We start from the raw sequence: 14,761 nt of genomic DNA, 5'->3' as shown, positions 1-14,761 counted from the left end.
TGTCTTTAAATCAGCAAAAGGTCAATGTCTTCCAGCCTCGAAAGGAAAATTGAAAACAATATATACTTGTTGGAGGAATTTGTAACGCAACAGATGAAATTGACAATTAAACAATTATATAAAAAACTTTTACTTGTGCAAAGACCACAGATTCTCTATAATCATATTCAAATATGCCACCATATATACGATAGAAACGTCATAGAAGTTAACAACTTAATCTCCCTAGAAAACGGCGTTTGACACTAGAAAATAACAATTAACGAATTTTGCGGGATATATAGCCTTCGTTCAGAAGAGAAATACAAGATTTGAGTTTTGAAACTCAAACTTAAGACTGAAACTCAAACTGCGCACCCTTGTACAAGTCAATGTTGACATTCAGGAGGTCGGACGAAAACGATAGTTTGTAACGAAATAAATATTTCAACACGCATATTTCCAATCACCAATAAAGACGAGAAACTCTCGTAACCAACTTAAAGGCATTCAGAGTAAATCCCAATCACATTTAATCGAATCATCCCCCTTCGTAAAAAAACTACTGGGATTATCAAGTAAATGCATAAGCTGAAAAATTACGTGTTCTAATTTCCTTCCATTAAATTTCATTTAAATTCTGCACCTATACTAGCTAATATTGATTGAAACACGAAATTAATTGTCATTTGTTTGTGAAAATAGAAAATAAACAAAATGTTCGATATAATATTCAGTTACGAAGATTATAATGTGGATGTGATGCGACAAATGGTGCAATATAATCTTTTTCAACTGATCTCCAGCCCAATTTTCAATAAATTCAGCCGATCGTTCTAATCAAGGCAGCGTCCTGACAACGAGTAACTTTTCGACCTGTCGGGAGAGGCTATGGCGGCCGCAATGTCTCAAACTTCTGTACCCAGCTGGGCCCACTGTCAGAAATAAAATATTTTCACTATCGTGTTGTGATTCTTTTTAGCGCATTTTCTCATTTATGGGAAAAATGCACTATTGTGCTCGCCATGTCCGTCTGTCTGTCCGTCTGTCCGTCCGTCCGTGACCTCAAGTTTTCGTCGACGAGAAAAGGCGCTCTGTCACTCACTGCTGTGAGTACTGAGTTTAATTTTTTAATAATTTAGTGGTAAATAGTGTGCAAATTTGTTTTATAGATAAGCATAAGGAATCAAATACTTAATTATTACATTTGATCATTTGCTTTGCGTTTCGTAGCGCTCGATTAATCTATATTGTATGGGATTAAAGTAAAACCATGATTAAAACGGACATGAATGTCCTTTCCCATGTATTTATAATTTTTTGTGTGTTTTTCCTTCATCTGAAGCCTAATACTTTTCGTGAACTTTTCATTTGCACCTATAGTTCAGAAAGAAGCTGCATGTTAATTACTAACATCGGCCAAAAACTTGCGCAAAAGTTCGAGGCAAGGGACAAAAGTCTGTATGCTGTCTGCTTATTTAAAACCAATAATGTTCATTTTACTTCGAAATAAATTTACTGATACCATGGCGGTAGAATATTGGCTTCTATTTCAATCTTAATGACGATGAATTCAAAGAATTCAATATCCACTTCTCCTTTATTTTTTAGTGGAGATAAATAATTTACATCGGGAGTGAAGTGTAGGGATTTACAAAATTGTCAGGTATATTGCATGCAATCTTGGTCGTCATGAATTGTGTATATTGCAACTTTACTCATCATAAGCAGTGGATATTGCATTGACGTTGGTACACTTTGCAAATATTTTACTCTTCAACAGATATTTGATGAAGTACAGAGAATCATTAAATGAAATTTCTTGCAATACTCAGTCTTGAGCACTGAAATATAATTTTGACCTAAGAGACGATAGAAAGTATATGATCGAGAAGTCATTCTATATAAATAAACATTAAATGTGTGTATATCTAATCTTTTCATATTATTTTAGCACTTCAGATTTTATTTTTCGCATCGTGAATTATGACCATAAACTAAGGCAATTGTGGCAGGTAATTACCGGCTACCCAAAAAATTTACCATTAAGACTTACATTTAATTAGAAGACTACCATTCAATTAAAAGACTGCCATTTAATTAGAAGACTACAATTTAATCAGAAGACTATGATTTAATTAGAAGACTATCGTTTAATTAGAGGACTACCATTTGATTAGAAGACTTCCATTTAATTAGATGGGTACATTTAGTTAGAAGACTACCATTTGATTAGAAGACTACAATTTAATTAGAAGACTATCATTTAATTAGAAGACTACCATTTAATTATATGACAACCATTTCTGATCGTAACTTTGGCCAATTTTGATAAGAATGTCATTCACTATTTTTAAGTATTTTGCTTAGAGAACCAATCTTCGTGACAATCAATTTTCTCATTTATGGAAAAAATGCACTATTGTGCTCGCCATGTCCGTCTGTCTGTCTGTCTGTCTGTCCGTCTGTCCGTCCGTCTGTCCGTCCGTCCGTGACCTCAAATTATCGTCGACGAGAAAATGCGCTCTCTGTCACTCATTGCAGTGAGTTCTGAGTTGTATTTTTAAGTATTTTGCTTAGAGAACCAATCTTCGTGACAATCAAGCTTTCCTAAACATTATTTCCCGAGACAAGTATGTTCACCGTCGTTTCTTCAATAGCACTATTTTTATATTCTCCATTGTTGATCATACAATATAAAATGATGCCTTTCGCTCCAGAAACTTGGATATACAAAGTGCTTCAAACTTGTCCCAAACTCGATTCCTTACTCGAGTTCTGCTGTTGAATATCGGAAACAACGCATTATTCCCATCAGCTCCGATCTTATGTCGAGAAGTTTTGAACCAAATGCAAAGTTTTGAACTGGATACTCGAATTTGAAATTTTATTCATGCTGCAATTGAAATGCATGAAATAAGACCGAACTAGACCGATCATAAATAGTTTTAGGTAATTATAAAACATTTCTATTACATCTCGATCATTGGCAGGCAAATCAAACATAACTTAACGTAACCTTTTTCAGTTATTTATCGCATAATTTAACCGCATTCATTTTTGCTGTCGCTGTACTAGATAAACAAGTAGTTAGATACATCGGGTCCCAAACTCGATTCCTTACTCGAGTTCTGCTGTTGAATATCGGAAACAACGCATTATTCCCATCAGCTCCGATCTTATGTCGAAAAGTTTTGAACCAAATGCAAAGTTTTGAACTGGATATTCGAATTTTAAATTTTATTCATGCTGAAATTGAAGTGCATGAAATAAGACCGAACCAGACCGATCATTAAATAGTTTTTGGTAATTATAAAACATTTCTATTATATCTCGATCATTGGCAGGCAAATAAACCATAATTTAACGTAACCTTTTTCAGTTATTTATCGCATAATTTAACCGCATTCATTTTTGCTGTCGCTGTACTAGATAAACAAGTAGTTAGATACATCGGGAAATACAACAATTATTCAAGAAGCGCAAGCTCGCATCTTACGCAAAAATTGTTCGTAATGATTCAAAGATTAGAAAATTCAAAAATTGAATTATAAGAGCAACATTATATTGTTACGAAGATGCATAACATATTTATATTATTACTATTCATTCTTAATGATTTAATGACTCGATTGAAACAATGATATGATGAAAACTCCCCCTCCACCTTGGGAAACCATTTATTAGATTTACGGTGAATGTTGAATATGGGATGAAGTTACATAAACCACAAAGAAAGAATTTTAAAAAGTGTCGGAAAAAAGTTCACTAGTATTACTAAAACCGAAACATTACAGGATTACTAACGAATTGAAGCTGAAAATAATATAATTCTTACATGACCTTGAGAAACCTCGAATAATCTGTAATTTCAGCAAACCGCTTTCTCACAATTTTATTTCGGTGATGAGTGCTTCAAACACTGCAGTAATTCCTCCTAAAAACAATCACACAATAAAATAATAATCCGACACACAAGCACTCTTTTACCACCAGCCACCAAATGCAGCCTGTTTCACGGTCACAATAAGCCATTACTGTATGTCATGGAGGCTGTGTGCCGACTTGGGTCTGGCGGAGCGTCTCATAGCTATCGTGCGCGCACCACCGCAGCTCGTTCTGTACTGAACGTCTTTCCCTCGGAGGATGCGAAGCTTCCCTCGCGTACTTCTCTCCCTACCCTCACTCTGCCCTTGTCGCTGACTTCGAGCATTTGGAGGCCATCACTGAACTCCGAATGACCTCAGCAGGCATTTTTAGTGGCGTTAAACCGACTTTTGTGTGATCACAATGCCATAATTCCCATTTTGAGTGTACTTTGAACGCTTTGTTCTAAATAAATGTGGCGCTGAAATGCCGACTTTTTTAATCAGTCATTCCGTTTTATACTTCAAAATAATACAGAAAAAAATAAACTTAAACGTTATAAGTAAAAAAACGTTCCAATTAGGCGTAAAAGTTTTTTTAAACATGATAATATTTGCACATACATTATTAATAATAAAATAATAATAATAGTAATAATACAATTACAAATGATAATAGTAAACCCATTATTATTATTGAAAGTATTATTTCGGTCAATGACATATCTTTGCAAGGCAGCGGCTTGCCCAGCAAACAATTCCTCGATTCCTAAAGCCCGTCCTCGTCCCTCACTCGCTACCCGGCGATTACGCCAGCGCCGATACAGCGTCGGCCGATGACGCCGTTGCTGGCAGAGTCTTGCCCTCTGCGATATCGAAATGTCATTGCAAGGGACAAAAGTGACAAGCTAAACGACCGTTCTGGCTATCAGAAGGAGATAAACTATGTTAATCTCTCAGCCGTTAATAAAGCAAAACTGATATCATACTGAGAATGAAAGTAGAATGGAGGGTTTGAATTTAATCGCTTCAAGTTATGTATATTAAGTTTGTGCCCCGCACATTTATTTTATTGAACTTTAAAATTGAAAATAGCTTTAATTTGCACAAGTACTACAATCAAATATACGTACTTATCCTAACATAGACGCAACGTTTAAAGTCTACGGAAATAACAACTAATATTTAACTTAGTCCCAGAGTCAAAAAATCATAATTAGTTTAAAAGAAACAGATCTTATATCTTATCTTATATCTTTAAAATACAGATCTTATATAAAAATTCACAAATTATCGATAAAAATCCAATTCAAACCAATATAGAAAGCCATTTATCCACACATCAAGAATCTTTCGCTTCTATCCTGAGCTTTGCTTCTGACAGAGACCGCGTCATTTACGCCGCGAATTCTGGATCATTTTTCATCAGAAGCAAAACAGGAAACTCTGAAGAGAGGCAACATTCTTTAGGAAATGGGTTCTGTTTATATTTTTTCGGTCAACGGGAGTCTCTAATGGTCTGCTTTTCCGCAATTTTTCTTTCCTTACCCGAAATGTGACGTGGCGCCTAAAAGCTTCAAATTAAGGGAAGCCACAAACTTTATCATTTAAGGAAGTTATGAAGCAGGAGGATTTGTCTATGTATTTGGATTTCCTGAACAGTTTCCGATTGCACAAGAGGCTATGAGAGTCGTTTCGTCAAAGAAATTACCATTTTACATAACAAATTCACTTTTGTGTTAAGCCAATTGATATTACTAAAAATATATGAACCAAAATTTCAGTAAAATACTTAAGACCGATAATCAAACAAAAATTTCCAAAGAATGATCAAATTTGGTCATTAGTTGATTGAAAGAAAACACGCTTACCATGACTTCACTATTTTTCGTTAAATCATTCATTAACAGCATTTTTTCCAAATTTCCGCCATGATCCTGATAATTTGTTGAATTTTGTTGAACTTTACTCCATAAATATTCCACAATCAAAATGCATTTATTTCTTCGATTAAGATTTCACTTCCGCCTAAAAATGCTATTATTGAAACATGAACAAAATTGCAACATCGTATGTAAGTCGCATCGGAAGCCAGATTGGCAGCAATCGCGCCGTGAGGTAGAGCGATGTTGTGCCGTCAGCCTGTGAGGTAACGAAGAGTGATGGGCTACATGGAGGCTACTGTGAGGCACTCACGCGAACATTGTGAGAGGCAGGGCCCTCACAACCCGAGGATGCACAGAGGGCTCATCTTGACAGTCTGGGATACGCTGCCTTCACTTTATTTTCGGTTGAGACATGCATGTAGTTTGGACAGCAAGTTATGTACATAGTTTTTGTAGCGAGTTATGCACTTAGATAGGAGATCGAGTAATGTTCATAGATTGAGTAGTGAATTCTGTAAACAGATTGGCTAATGGATTAAACACATATAGATGAGGTAACGGATTACTCATGTGGATCACCAAATCAATCAAGTTCAAAGATTTAAAAAAAAATAACTAAAATCTTTTTTAGAGCATGAGTTTTCCTAATTCCTATCGAGGTAAGATTAAAGAGTGGAAAAATGCCCTAAATATTAAATAATGTGACATTGGCTTAACAAAAATTTTTATAGCATTTTTTTCCAATACCTGAGCAACAAACGGAAGAAGCCATAAGTGCGTTTTTTAATTTTATTTCTTTGAGTCTATTAATTCACCTTATCAGTTGAATGAAAACGATCGGGACGTTATTCATAATAGTCTATTGTTCAAACATGTTTTCTCATTCTATTAATGTAAAAAAAACTTGTAGATTAATAGATAATTTTGTACAAAAAATTAAAAGCTAAATCGAAGTTTCTTCTTAAACATAACGCCCGTCTCAGATGGTCGAAAAAAAATATCTTTCTGTTTGTGGAGTCAAAGAAGAAAAATATATATTGAAATAAAACTAAGTTGAGAGAAGTTCAAGTTTTCCTTATTTCTAATTTTGTATATTAATTAAATGAGGAAACATCAATGATATATGTGTATTTGTAATGCACCACATGCTCATGGTAAAACAAATGTACTCAGGTCTTAACAATATATGCGCGACGATTCAATCAAAAATTAAGCAGCCATCGTTGCTTTTACATTAGCTTCAAAAACAAAACAAGGACACAAATTTCAGCTAAAAAAGTTGAACGAGTATTTTGTTGCATAATCAAATAAGGAATGACTGCCGTAATAGTAAAATAATAATTCATAAATATTCAAAATTTTCTTCATCATTTCCTACACGTAATACATATTATTTGCTGCAAGAGAACTTCCGCTGTTTGCTTTTACTTTTTCACGTTTAACTCTGAGAGGATTCGAGTTTAGTCTTGTATAGAGAAATTAGTCTTGTATTGATCAACTTTAGGCGAGGCAACTCAAAGTTAACAGTCGAAACACTTGAAAAATAATTGGAATTAAATATATTAAGAGCGGAAACTTATAATTCGTTTCGTAAAGTTTAAAAAGTTTTTATGAGATGAAATTATTACATCTTCTCTCACTAATTTAAAATTTTAAGGAACGAAAATCATGGTAAGATATCCGTTCTTCCCACTCATGAATTGGTTGTTAGAAGCGAGAAATAATGTTACATTTCTCACACTTCAAGAGTTTTTTGGAATGGCAATTAATGCTACGTACTTTACAATTTGAGAAGTTGTTATGGGCCGAAAATAATATTACGTTTCTCACAGTTCAAGCGTTTGAAGAAAGCAAAATTTTTTGTTCAGAATTTATTGTTTGCGGAGAAGTTTGGAAATAAACATGAAGCGACAGAACCAAAGTTTTAGCGGAAAGGTTCCAAATCTCATCAGGGTCTCCTGACAAGCCCTCCATTTGATCGATGTGGTTCGTTTTGGTGTTTGTCAAGCGAATGTTTTCGGGTCGGAAGTGGCTTCTGTTTTGAGAAACACGGATCAAACGCGCAGTCAACAAGCCGATGAATCAAGGAGAAATATCGTACGTAAGAAGTCCATTAGGGCAAGCAATAGAAACTGTTGAGGAAAAAGGGCATCAAAAAACAATTCACGAATTGAAACTAAAATCTATGTAACTTTTCCTTTGGTGCAAAAGATTTCTAGAGCAATGGTGAAAACTGTAAGCTTATTGATAATTGTGTTATCGAGCACTGCTAAATTTCGACTAGTTTTTTTTCCAAATTTTTCATCTTAAAAACTCAAGCTCCTCTCTTAAACTCAATCTTGCATTGAAACCCTCATAAAAAAGTTGTCTACACTTAGTTGCTTCATTTCTACATCTCGTGAATGCCAGTCAAAACACAATGAAAAATACTGTTAATGAATTACATTTAAGGCATTGGGAATTTTTTATGTGAATGAACTTAAAACAGCTTTTTAATTTGTTGCCTGCGCAGTTCGTCAATATTATTGTTCCATCGTTGAATAATTTACTTACTAATACTCCTAGAAACCTACCAGTAATGATAGGCTTACTACTTCTCCTAGAAACCTAACAGGTATGATATACTTACTACTTCTTCTAGAACCCAACAGAAACGAAATACTTACTACTTCTCCTAGAAACCTAACAGGAATTATTTACTTACTACTTCTCGTAGAAACCTAGCAGAAATGATATACTTACTGCTTCTCCTAGAACCCAACAGAAGTGATTTCCTTACAACTACCTACCATTAGAAATTTAGCAGAGATAATATATTTACTACTTGTCCTATATATGAAACCTAACAGGAACGATAAACTTACTACTTCTCCTACTACTACTACTACTACTACTACTACTACTACTACTACTATTACTACTACTAAAAGCTTCTTACTGACAAACACAAAATTCCTCGTCAAAAACTTCTGTACCGTACTTTCGCCCTCAAGTAGCGAAGAACGACGACAATACCGGAGACGATGCAAGTTCGCCTAATTTACCATGCACCCGCCGTGCGTGCGTTTGTACCCCCCAAAGCATTTGGTCTTTTGTTTCCTACCGTTTATGGGAATCATGAAGCTCATTCAGTGCGAATAGCGTCTCCTTTATTTGACTTGCAAAGGCATATTTACGGCAAAGAAAGGACACAACTAAACTTGAGTCCTGCCGGCGTCTTTGAAGGGAACCTCGAGCTCTTGGTTTGTTTCTTGGCCCTGAGGAGCGGACATTGACCCTGGACAGAGTCGATCGAAGATTTTCGAGGAATAAACTTGATAATTTCCGACGTAGATTAGTTAATTGGACTTTACGACAGCACATGTTTAGTTGCCAAATGCAAGGGGGACAGAATTCTTAGAACTTGGCATCTCCCTTAGATGAAATGCACCTTCTCATAAATGCACCTTCTCGCGAAGCGCATATTTGGTCCTTGATTTTTTCATTTGAAAAGCGAGGGTCATTTATTAAGACTGATAAATAAACATAAGTCAGTCTTTTGAACTTACCCTGAGCTATTTAGGCTTTGGTCCGTTTTGCGTGCTGTTGTCTTATCTGCTTAGCCGTTAATTCGATTTAATTATTTATTGTCCAAGTTGATATCTCTAATAATTAGTATTTATTATACAAATTTGTACTAATTGCACTTCTACGGGTCAAAACTGAAACACAGCTTAATGTTATATCTGGAACATCAAGAGAAAATTCTTTACTGACTATTGAATAGGATTGTAATCAAATCTCAAACAAAATAGAAACTCTAACATACTATTAAAAACTCCTATTATTTGATTTCAATAGATTATATTAATCATCAACAAATGATAGATTTCACAATTCAATTTTCCCGTAATTGGTCACCTACCTTGTTCGCCTATTCAACCAATTATCTACGGACACGATGACGACACGTTGATGGCACATTAATCACGTTGACGAAAAGTTGAACACGTTAATGATACGTTGAACACGTTAATGACACGTTGAATAAGTTGATGAACATTATTCGTTGCTCGATCATCGGCCGATCAGAACAGTATTGTAGATTCTCATGATGCCATTTATTACAAAGATCGTAGGAATGACAATATAAAAATATTCGTTTAAAAATTACTTTTTAAAGACAACACTTATTAAGAATCCAGTGTCTCCACTGTTACACAAGCACAATGAATTTCTCATTTTATTTCCGAATATTTAAAAAAAATTGCATTTTCAATTTTTCAAAATATAAATTTTTTTCAAAATTACTTATTCTGTCAATTAATTCATGCATTGCCTCTGACTTCACACAAGTGTGCAAAATTTCAGATCAATTGGACAGGTAAAAGTTTGTCATATGTCAGTTATAGGATTTGTAGCTGACAAAATTATTTTTTCCAATTTTTTGGTAATGAAAAAAATATTATTTTACAATTATTTATTTTGTCATTTGATTCATGCATTGTCTCCAGCTTCACATAAGTGTGCAAAATTTCTGATCAATTGGACAGGTAAAAGTGTGTCAAATATCAATTATAAGATTTGTAGCTGACAAAATTATTTTTTAAATTTTTTAATATTGAAACATTTTTTAATTATTCATTTTGTCATTTGATTCATGCACTGTCTCCAACTTCACGCAAGTGTGCAAAATTTTCGATCGATAGGATAAGTAGAAGTGTGTTAAATATCGTTTATAATATTTGTAGCAGGCAGACAGACAGACAAACAAGAAGTGAAGTTAAAGAGAAGTGTTGTAAAAATTATCTGCAATTAAAAGTATAACACACGAAATTCAATGACCAGTGAGATTGAGCGGTATAATCCAGAAATACGAGACACTCGGTTCGCACTTTGACAAGTTATCTATACAATTTTTGACAATTCCCTGTGATTGCTTATTAATTTCAACTCTAAATTGATCTATTTTTAACTGCATGTACTGACATGTGGAATCATTACAACCGCTGGGAAACATCGAAGGTCAAAGACAACACCGAAATAATTTTTGAGAGTTTTTAAGCGACAAAATCATTTGCCTCTGAATATTCAGAATTAGATAATCGTATCTATTCAGCAAGATGCTTTTCTTCAGAGATCCTATTTTTGTATGAACAAGTTATGGTTTCTTCAGTGCACCGCCTGCTGTATGAGATTTAATGTTCATTAACAATTTCCGCCACCATCAAATCCAAATTATTTTGTCATCTTCCAATGGAAAGTTTCACTGTAGAGCCATATAGTAACCATCGGCGAAAATGAAAAGAAATTATCTTCTATTTTTTATGTAAGGATTCTTCTCGTAAAAATGTGTCATTGCTTTCTAAAAAACATAACACAAAAAAACTTTCTCGCTGGAAAATATTCAATAAATTAGAATATTTCTACCTCATTGATATTGACAAGACGAGCCAGCCATTTACGTATTAGCACTAAAACTAAATTTCCAATGTTTATAACTCGTGTAACAGTTAACGAGACAAATATTGTGAAAATACTTATAATTATTCGAAAATTACGTGCGTCGTGAGATTTAATACTCATTTTGTATATACCAGTATTTTGTACCTGCCCAACTATTATGTAATAATATGTAACATTCTTGTTACATAAGAACATGTAAGTTGACAATAATAAAACGATAATGTACATAACAATATGCGGGTTGTCAATATGTACCAACTCTTATATACTTCCAGGAAGTGCAGGAATGCCATCCGATTTTCTCTAATGCATCACGATGAACATTGTTCTGCGTTATAATAAAATTTCTGAAATATAGCGTTTACTATGGCAGCAACACCCGGGTAGCATTTCTCGACGCCTTTCCCGGCGTATGGCGGTAGCACGTCTGATAAGAACCTCGTGATGACACGCAATGAATGGTGAGTGATGAATGATGGATAAAGCGCTGCATATCGTAGCATGGGGCCGGTGATCACGGTTCGTTTAAAAGAAATATTCTTAGTTTACTTAGCAGGATTGATAAATTTATCCTATGCAGAATTAAGTGCCTTAATTGTATTCCGAGTCGCCACTTCCGACGCCCAGTAGGTTAGGTTAGATCTAGATCTAGGCTAGAAAATCAATAAAAGTCTACGTCATTTTCAACTCACATTATAAATCCATTTTATTTTTCATGTGCTACATTGAAAATTCAATTCCACCGCTGCCTGTTTTGTTCTGAAAAGTAATTTCGAGTTCCATATTTATTTTTGAATTTATAGCTTTTTTGTTATCGAACATGTTCAGATGAATCAGATATTATGCGAATCTGTACATTTATTGCCAATAATCAGTTCGTTATTTCTCGTTCTCTTTTAAGAAAACAATAAAATCGGTTCTCACCTTTGAAATTTAATATATTTTGTAGAATTTAGTAGAATCTACGATTAGAAAAGTTTGCCATCAAATAATTATGTTCGATTTTCTTCGGTTGGATCTGCTCGCGGGATAATCTCGACAGAAAACGGGTGATTTTCAATACACTCAATACTTGAGAGAAACTGGCCTTTCTGGATACCGACAGGAGAAGTGCAACATGAAATAAAACGATTTCTTGTTAAGAAGCCTGATAAATAATTAAATTTAAAAATTTTAATTGCATTAAAACGTGTGGGAAAATTTTTTATCGCTAAAGTTTATGATAAAATTGCTTTGAAAACCTCAGGAGTTAACCATGTTCCTTGATACGGGTATATGCATCATAGAATAGAATAGAATAGAATAGAAGTGTCGGCATTGAAGAAATAGGCCCATGGCCTGTTGCCGATTCTTGAATTTTTCGTGACTTGATTCACAAGGGATCCGGCCTTTGGAACCCGATCTTTCCATAACGACAATTGATTGAGATAGCTGCTGGACTTATAGCCTGGTCCGTAATTTGCTAGGCATTTTAGGACTGAACATATGCTCCTGCATAGCTTCGTCTAGACTGCTTTTGATTAACGCTTTAGTCTGTATATACTGTATATACGCTTAAGGTATAGGGGGTTATGCTTTAAATAATTTAATAGTCCATACCATTAGATTCAGGTATGCAGGCAGCATTTACTTATTTTCGTAGCCCCATCTATAATAGCTCATAAAATGATGCCAGAGTCAACTCCTGCTCCTCGCGCTAGTTTCCTTCCGTCTTCAATTTGCAGTAAAATTCCTCGTTTTCAGCAGCAGTCAAAATATTTACACGTCGCCGTAATTTTTGCGTGCGGGCGGACGGCGTAAGCTCTGTGATGCGGCGACTGCTTTGAAGACTTGAAAGTTATTATGCCTGAACATTCAATAGGCCAATAAAAAATTATCGTAAAATAATAGTCCTAATATGATCAATGTCATTTTATTCATACTAGAATAAAAGACGACCACTGAATTTTTCAATTGCAGTAATAGTTTATCCTAGTCAGTCAATTCCAGGGCCGGAATTTGAATGCATGAAATAAGAATTTTAATAGCCACATCAGTAGCTCTGATTTTTACCTTACAATTGGTTGTTCAAGATTACTCATGCACTCACTATGGTTAGAAAGCATATTTGAAAAATAATTTCGTTATTCTGATTGCTCATGTGGAAAACATATAAATTTCATATATCTATTCACAGATCGGCTTAATATATCGTGATGAATCTCACTCTGATAAACTGGCCTCAAAGCATTCATGGTATATTTGAATATTTTTTTACCTACCTTCAGTCCGTCATGTTCTTGTAATTGCTGCATAGTTTAATCCTACCACAATTAAATCGAAGGACATTACGAATACGTTATCGCTTAAATAAAAACGCACCTCGACGTTTTGTTTCGACGTTTTAATATCTAAGCCACCATGACGTTTCAGAGGCAATTTTATATCATTAAATTATTAAAGTTAGTTATAAACTACTCTAGGAAATAAATATTTCACTAACCTTAATATTTTTATTCTTCCCGTCTGCATTCGCGGATGGGTAGTTGACGGCCAATAGCTGCGTGTTGGGGTTGGCAGAAGAAACTTTGTAGCGCACGTCTCGGCTGAACATCGTGTCACGTCGCCCCTGTTCCACATCGTCCGACATTTGGAACTGATTTACGGTCGTCGAAGAGTCTAAACTTGAAGGACCCGAGTTTTCTTGAATACTGCACAGCGATCGACCGGTGGAAGAAGTTCCTCGATATCCGACAACGGATGTTCTCCAGCCGTAAGAAGAAGAATTGCCACCTCCACCACCCGGACATCGTGAATCGATTTCCTCTGCAACGCTGTCGGCCAAACTAATGGTAACGCTCCTGCTGCTACGAACGCTGTCCTGTCGCGGGTTGGTTTCAGCGGACACTGGATATTTCCTGTCAGTGGGCAGTGGACAGTCCCTGTCAGTAGAAAGGGACTCCGCTGCGTTGCGTGCACCATTTTTTGATATGTATTCCTCAAGTCCAATTGGCGTCAAGCCATTATCATTACCCGTGTCGTCGGCGGCGAAACTGACGCTGTGGGTGACCGGGATTGTGTTAACATCGCCAGGAGACGAAGACCCACGAATGTCAGTGGGTTTCTGTTCCTGTGACGAAGAGTCGACGCTTGCTGGCCTTGATGCCTCATCGTCACCTTCGTCCATGGCTCTCTGGAGCCACAGCTGACGAAGGTGGCGCAATGCTGGCTTGGATGACGAGGAATCTTTGGAAGAAGACAGTTTGGCGCTTGATGCTTCAATAGTTGATAAAACTCAACCTTATTTATCTGCCTCTCCACTGAATTCACATTCAAAAACTGATGATTATTCACATAGTTGAGAATTGAAAACTGTGATCAGGAACTCATTGAGACTACATAATGTGCGCCATATGTCAATGCGTAATCAAAGTATGATTTCTATTCAATCACTTTTTTCACAAAGCAAAACAAGCGTAGCACACTTTTCCAAATTTGTTCACATATCTGTCAATACCAAAATTAAATCCGATTTTTAAATCAAAATCTTCACCATTAAAACCATAATACAATCTGCCATGCTTTTTGCGATCAGTTTCTCATTTT

The 14,761-nt window shown here is 35.3% G+C and overlaps 1 protein-coding gene across 1 annotated transcript in view; it reads right to left on the bottom strand.

Annotated features, from left to right (window-relative positions):
• The window catches only part of LOC108673878 (transient receptor potential-gamma protein), a 72,486-nt gene extending 58,045 nt beyond the window's left edge, over positions 1-14,441 (bottom strand). The window contains exon 1 of the mRNA XM_047882369.1: positions 13,659-14,441. Coding sequence (XP_047738325.1) covers positions 13,659-14,342 — 684 coding nt within the window. The 5' untranslated portion in view covers positions 14,343-14,441. The remainder of the gene's footprint in view (positions 1-13,658) is intronic.
• Between the last annotated feature and the right edge of the window lie 320 nt (positions 14,442-14,761).

Source organism: Hyalella azteca, unplaced genomic scaffold (assembly GCF_000764305.2).
Source record: "Hyalella azteca isolate HAZT.00-mixed unplaced genomic scaffold, Hazt_2.0.2 contig10305, whole genome shotgun sequence".
In the NCBI taxonomy this organism is placed as follows: Eukaryota; Metazoa; Arthropoda; class Malacostraca; order Amphipoda; family Hyalellidae; genus Hyalella; species Hyalella azteca.
Note: the sequence above shows the minus strand (reverse complement) of the source record. Positions and strands in the feature narration are given on the sequence as shown.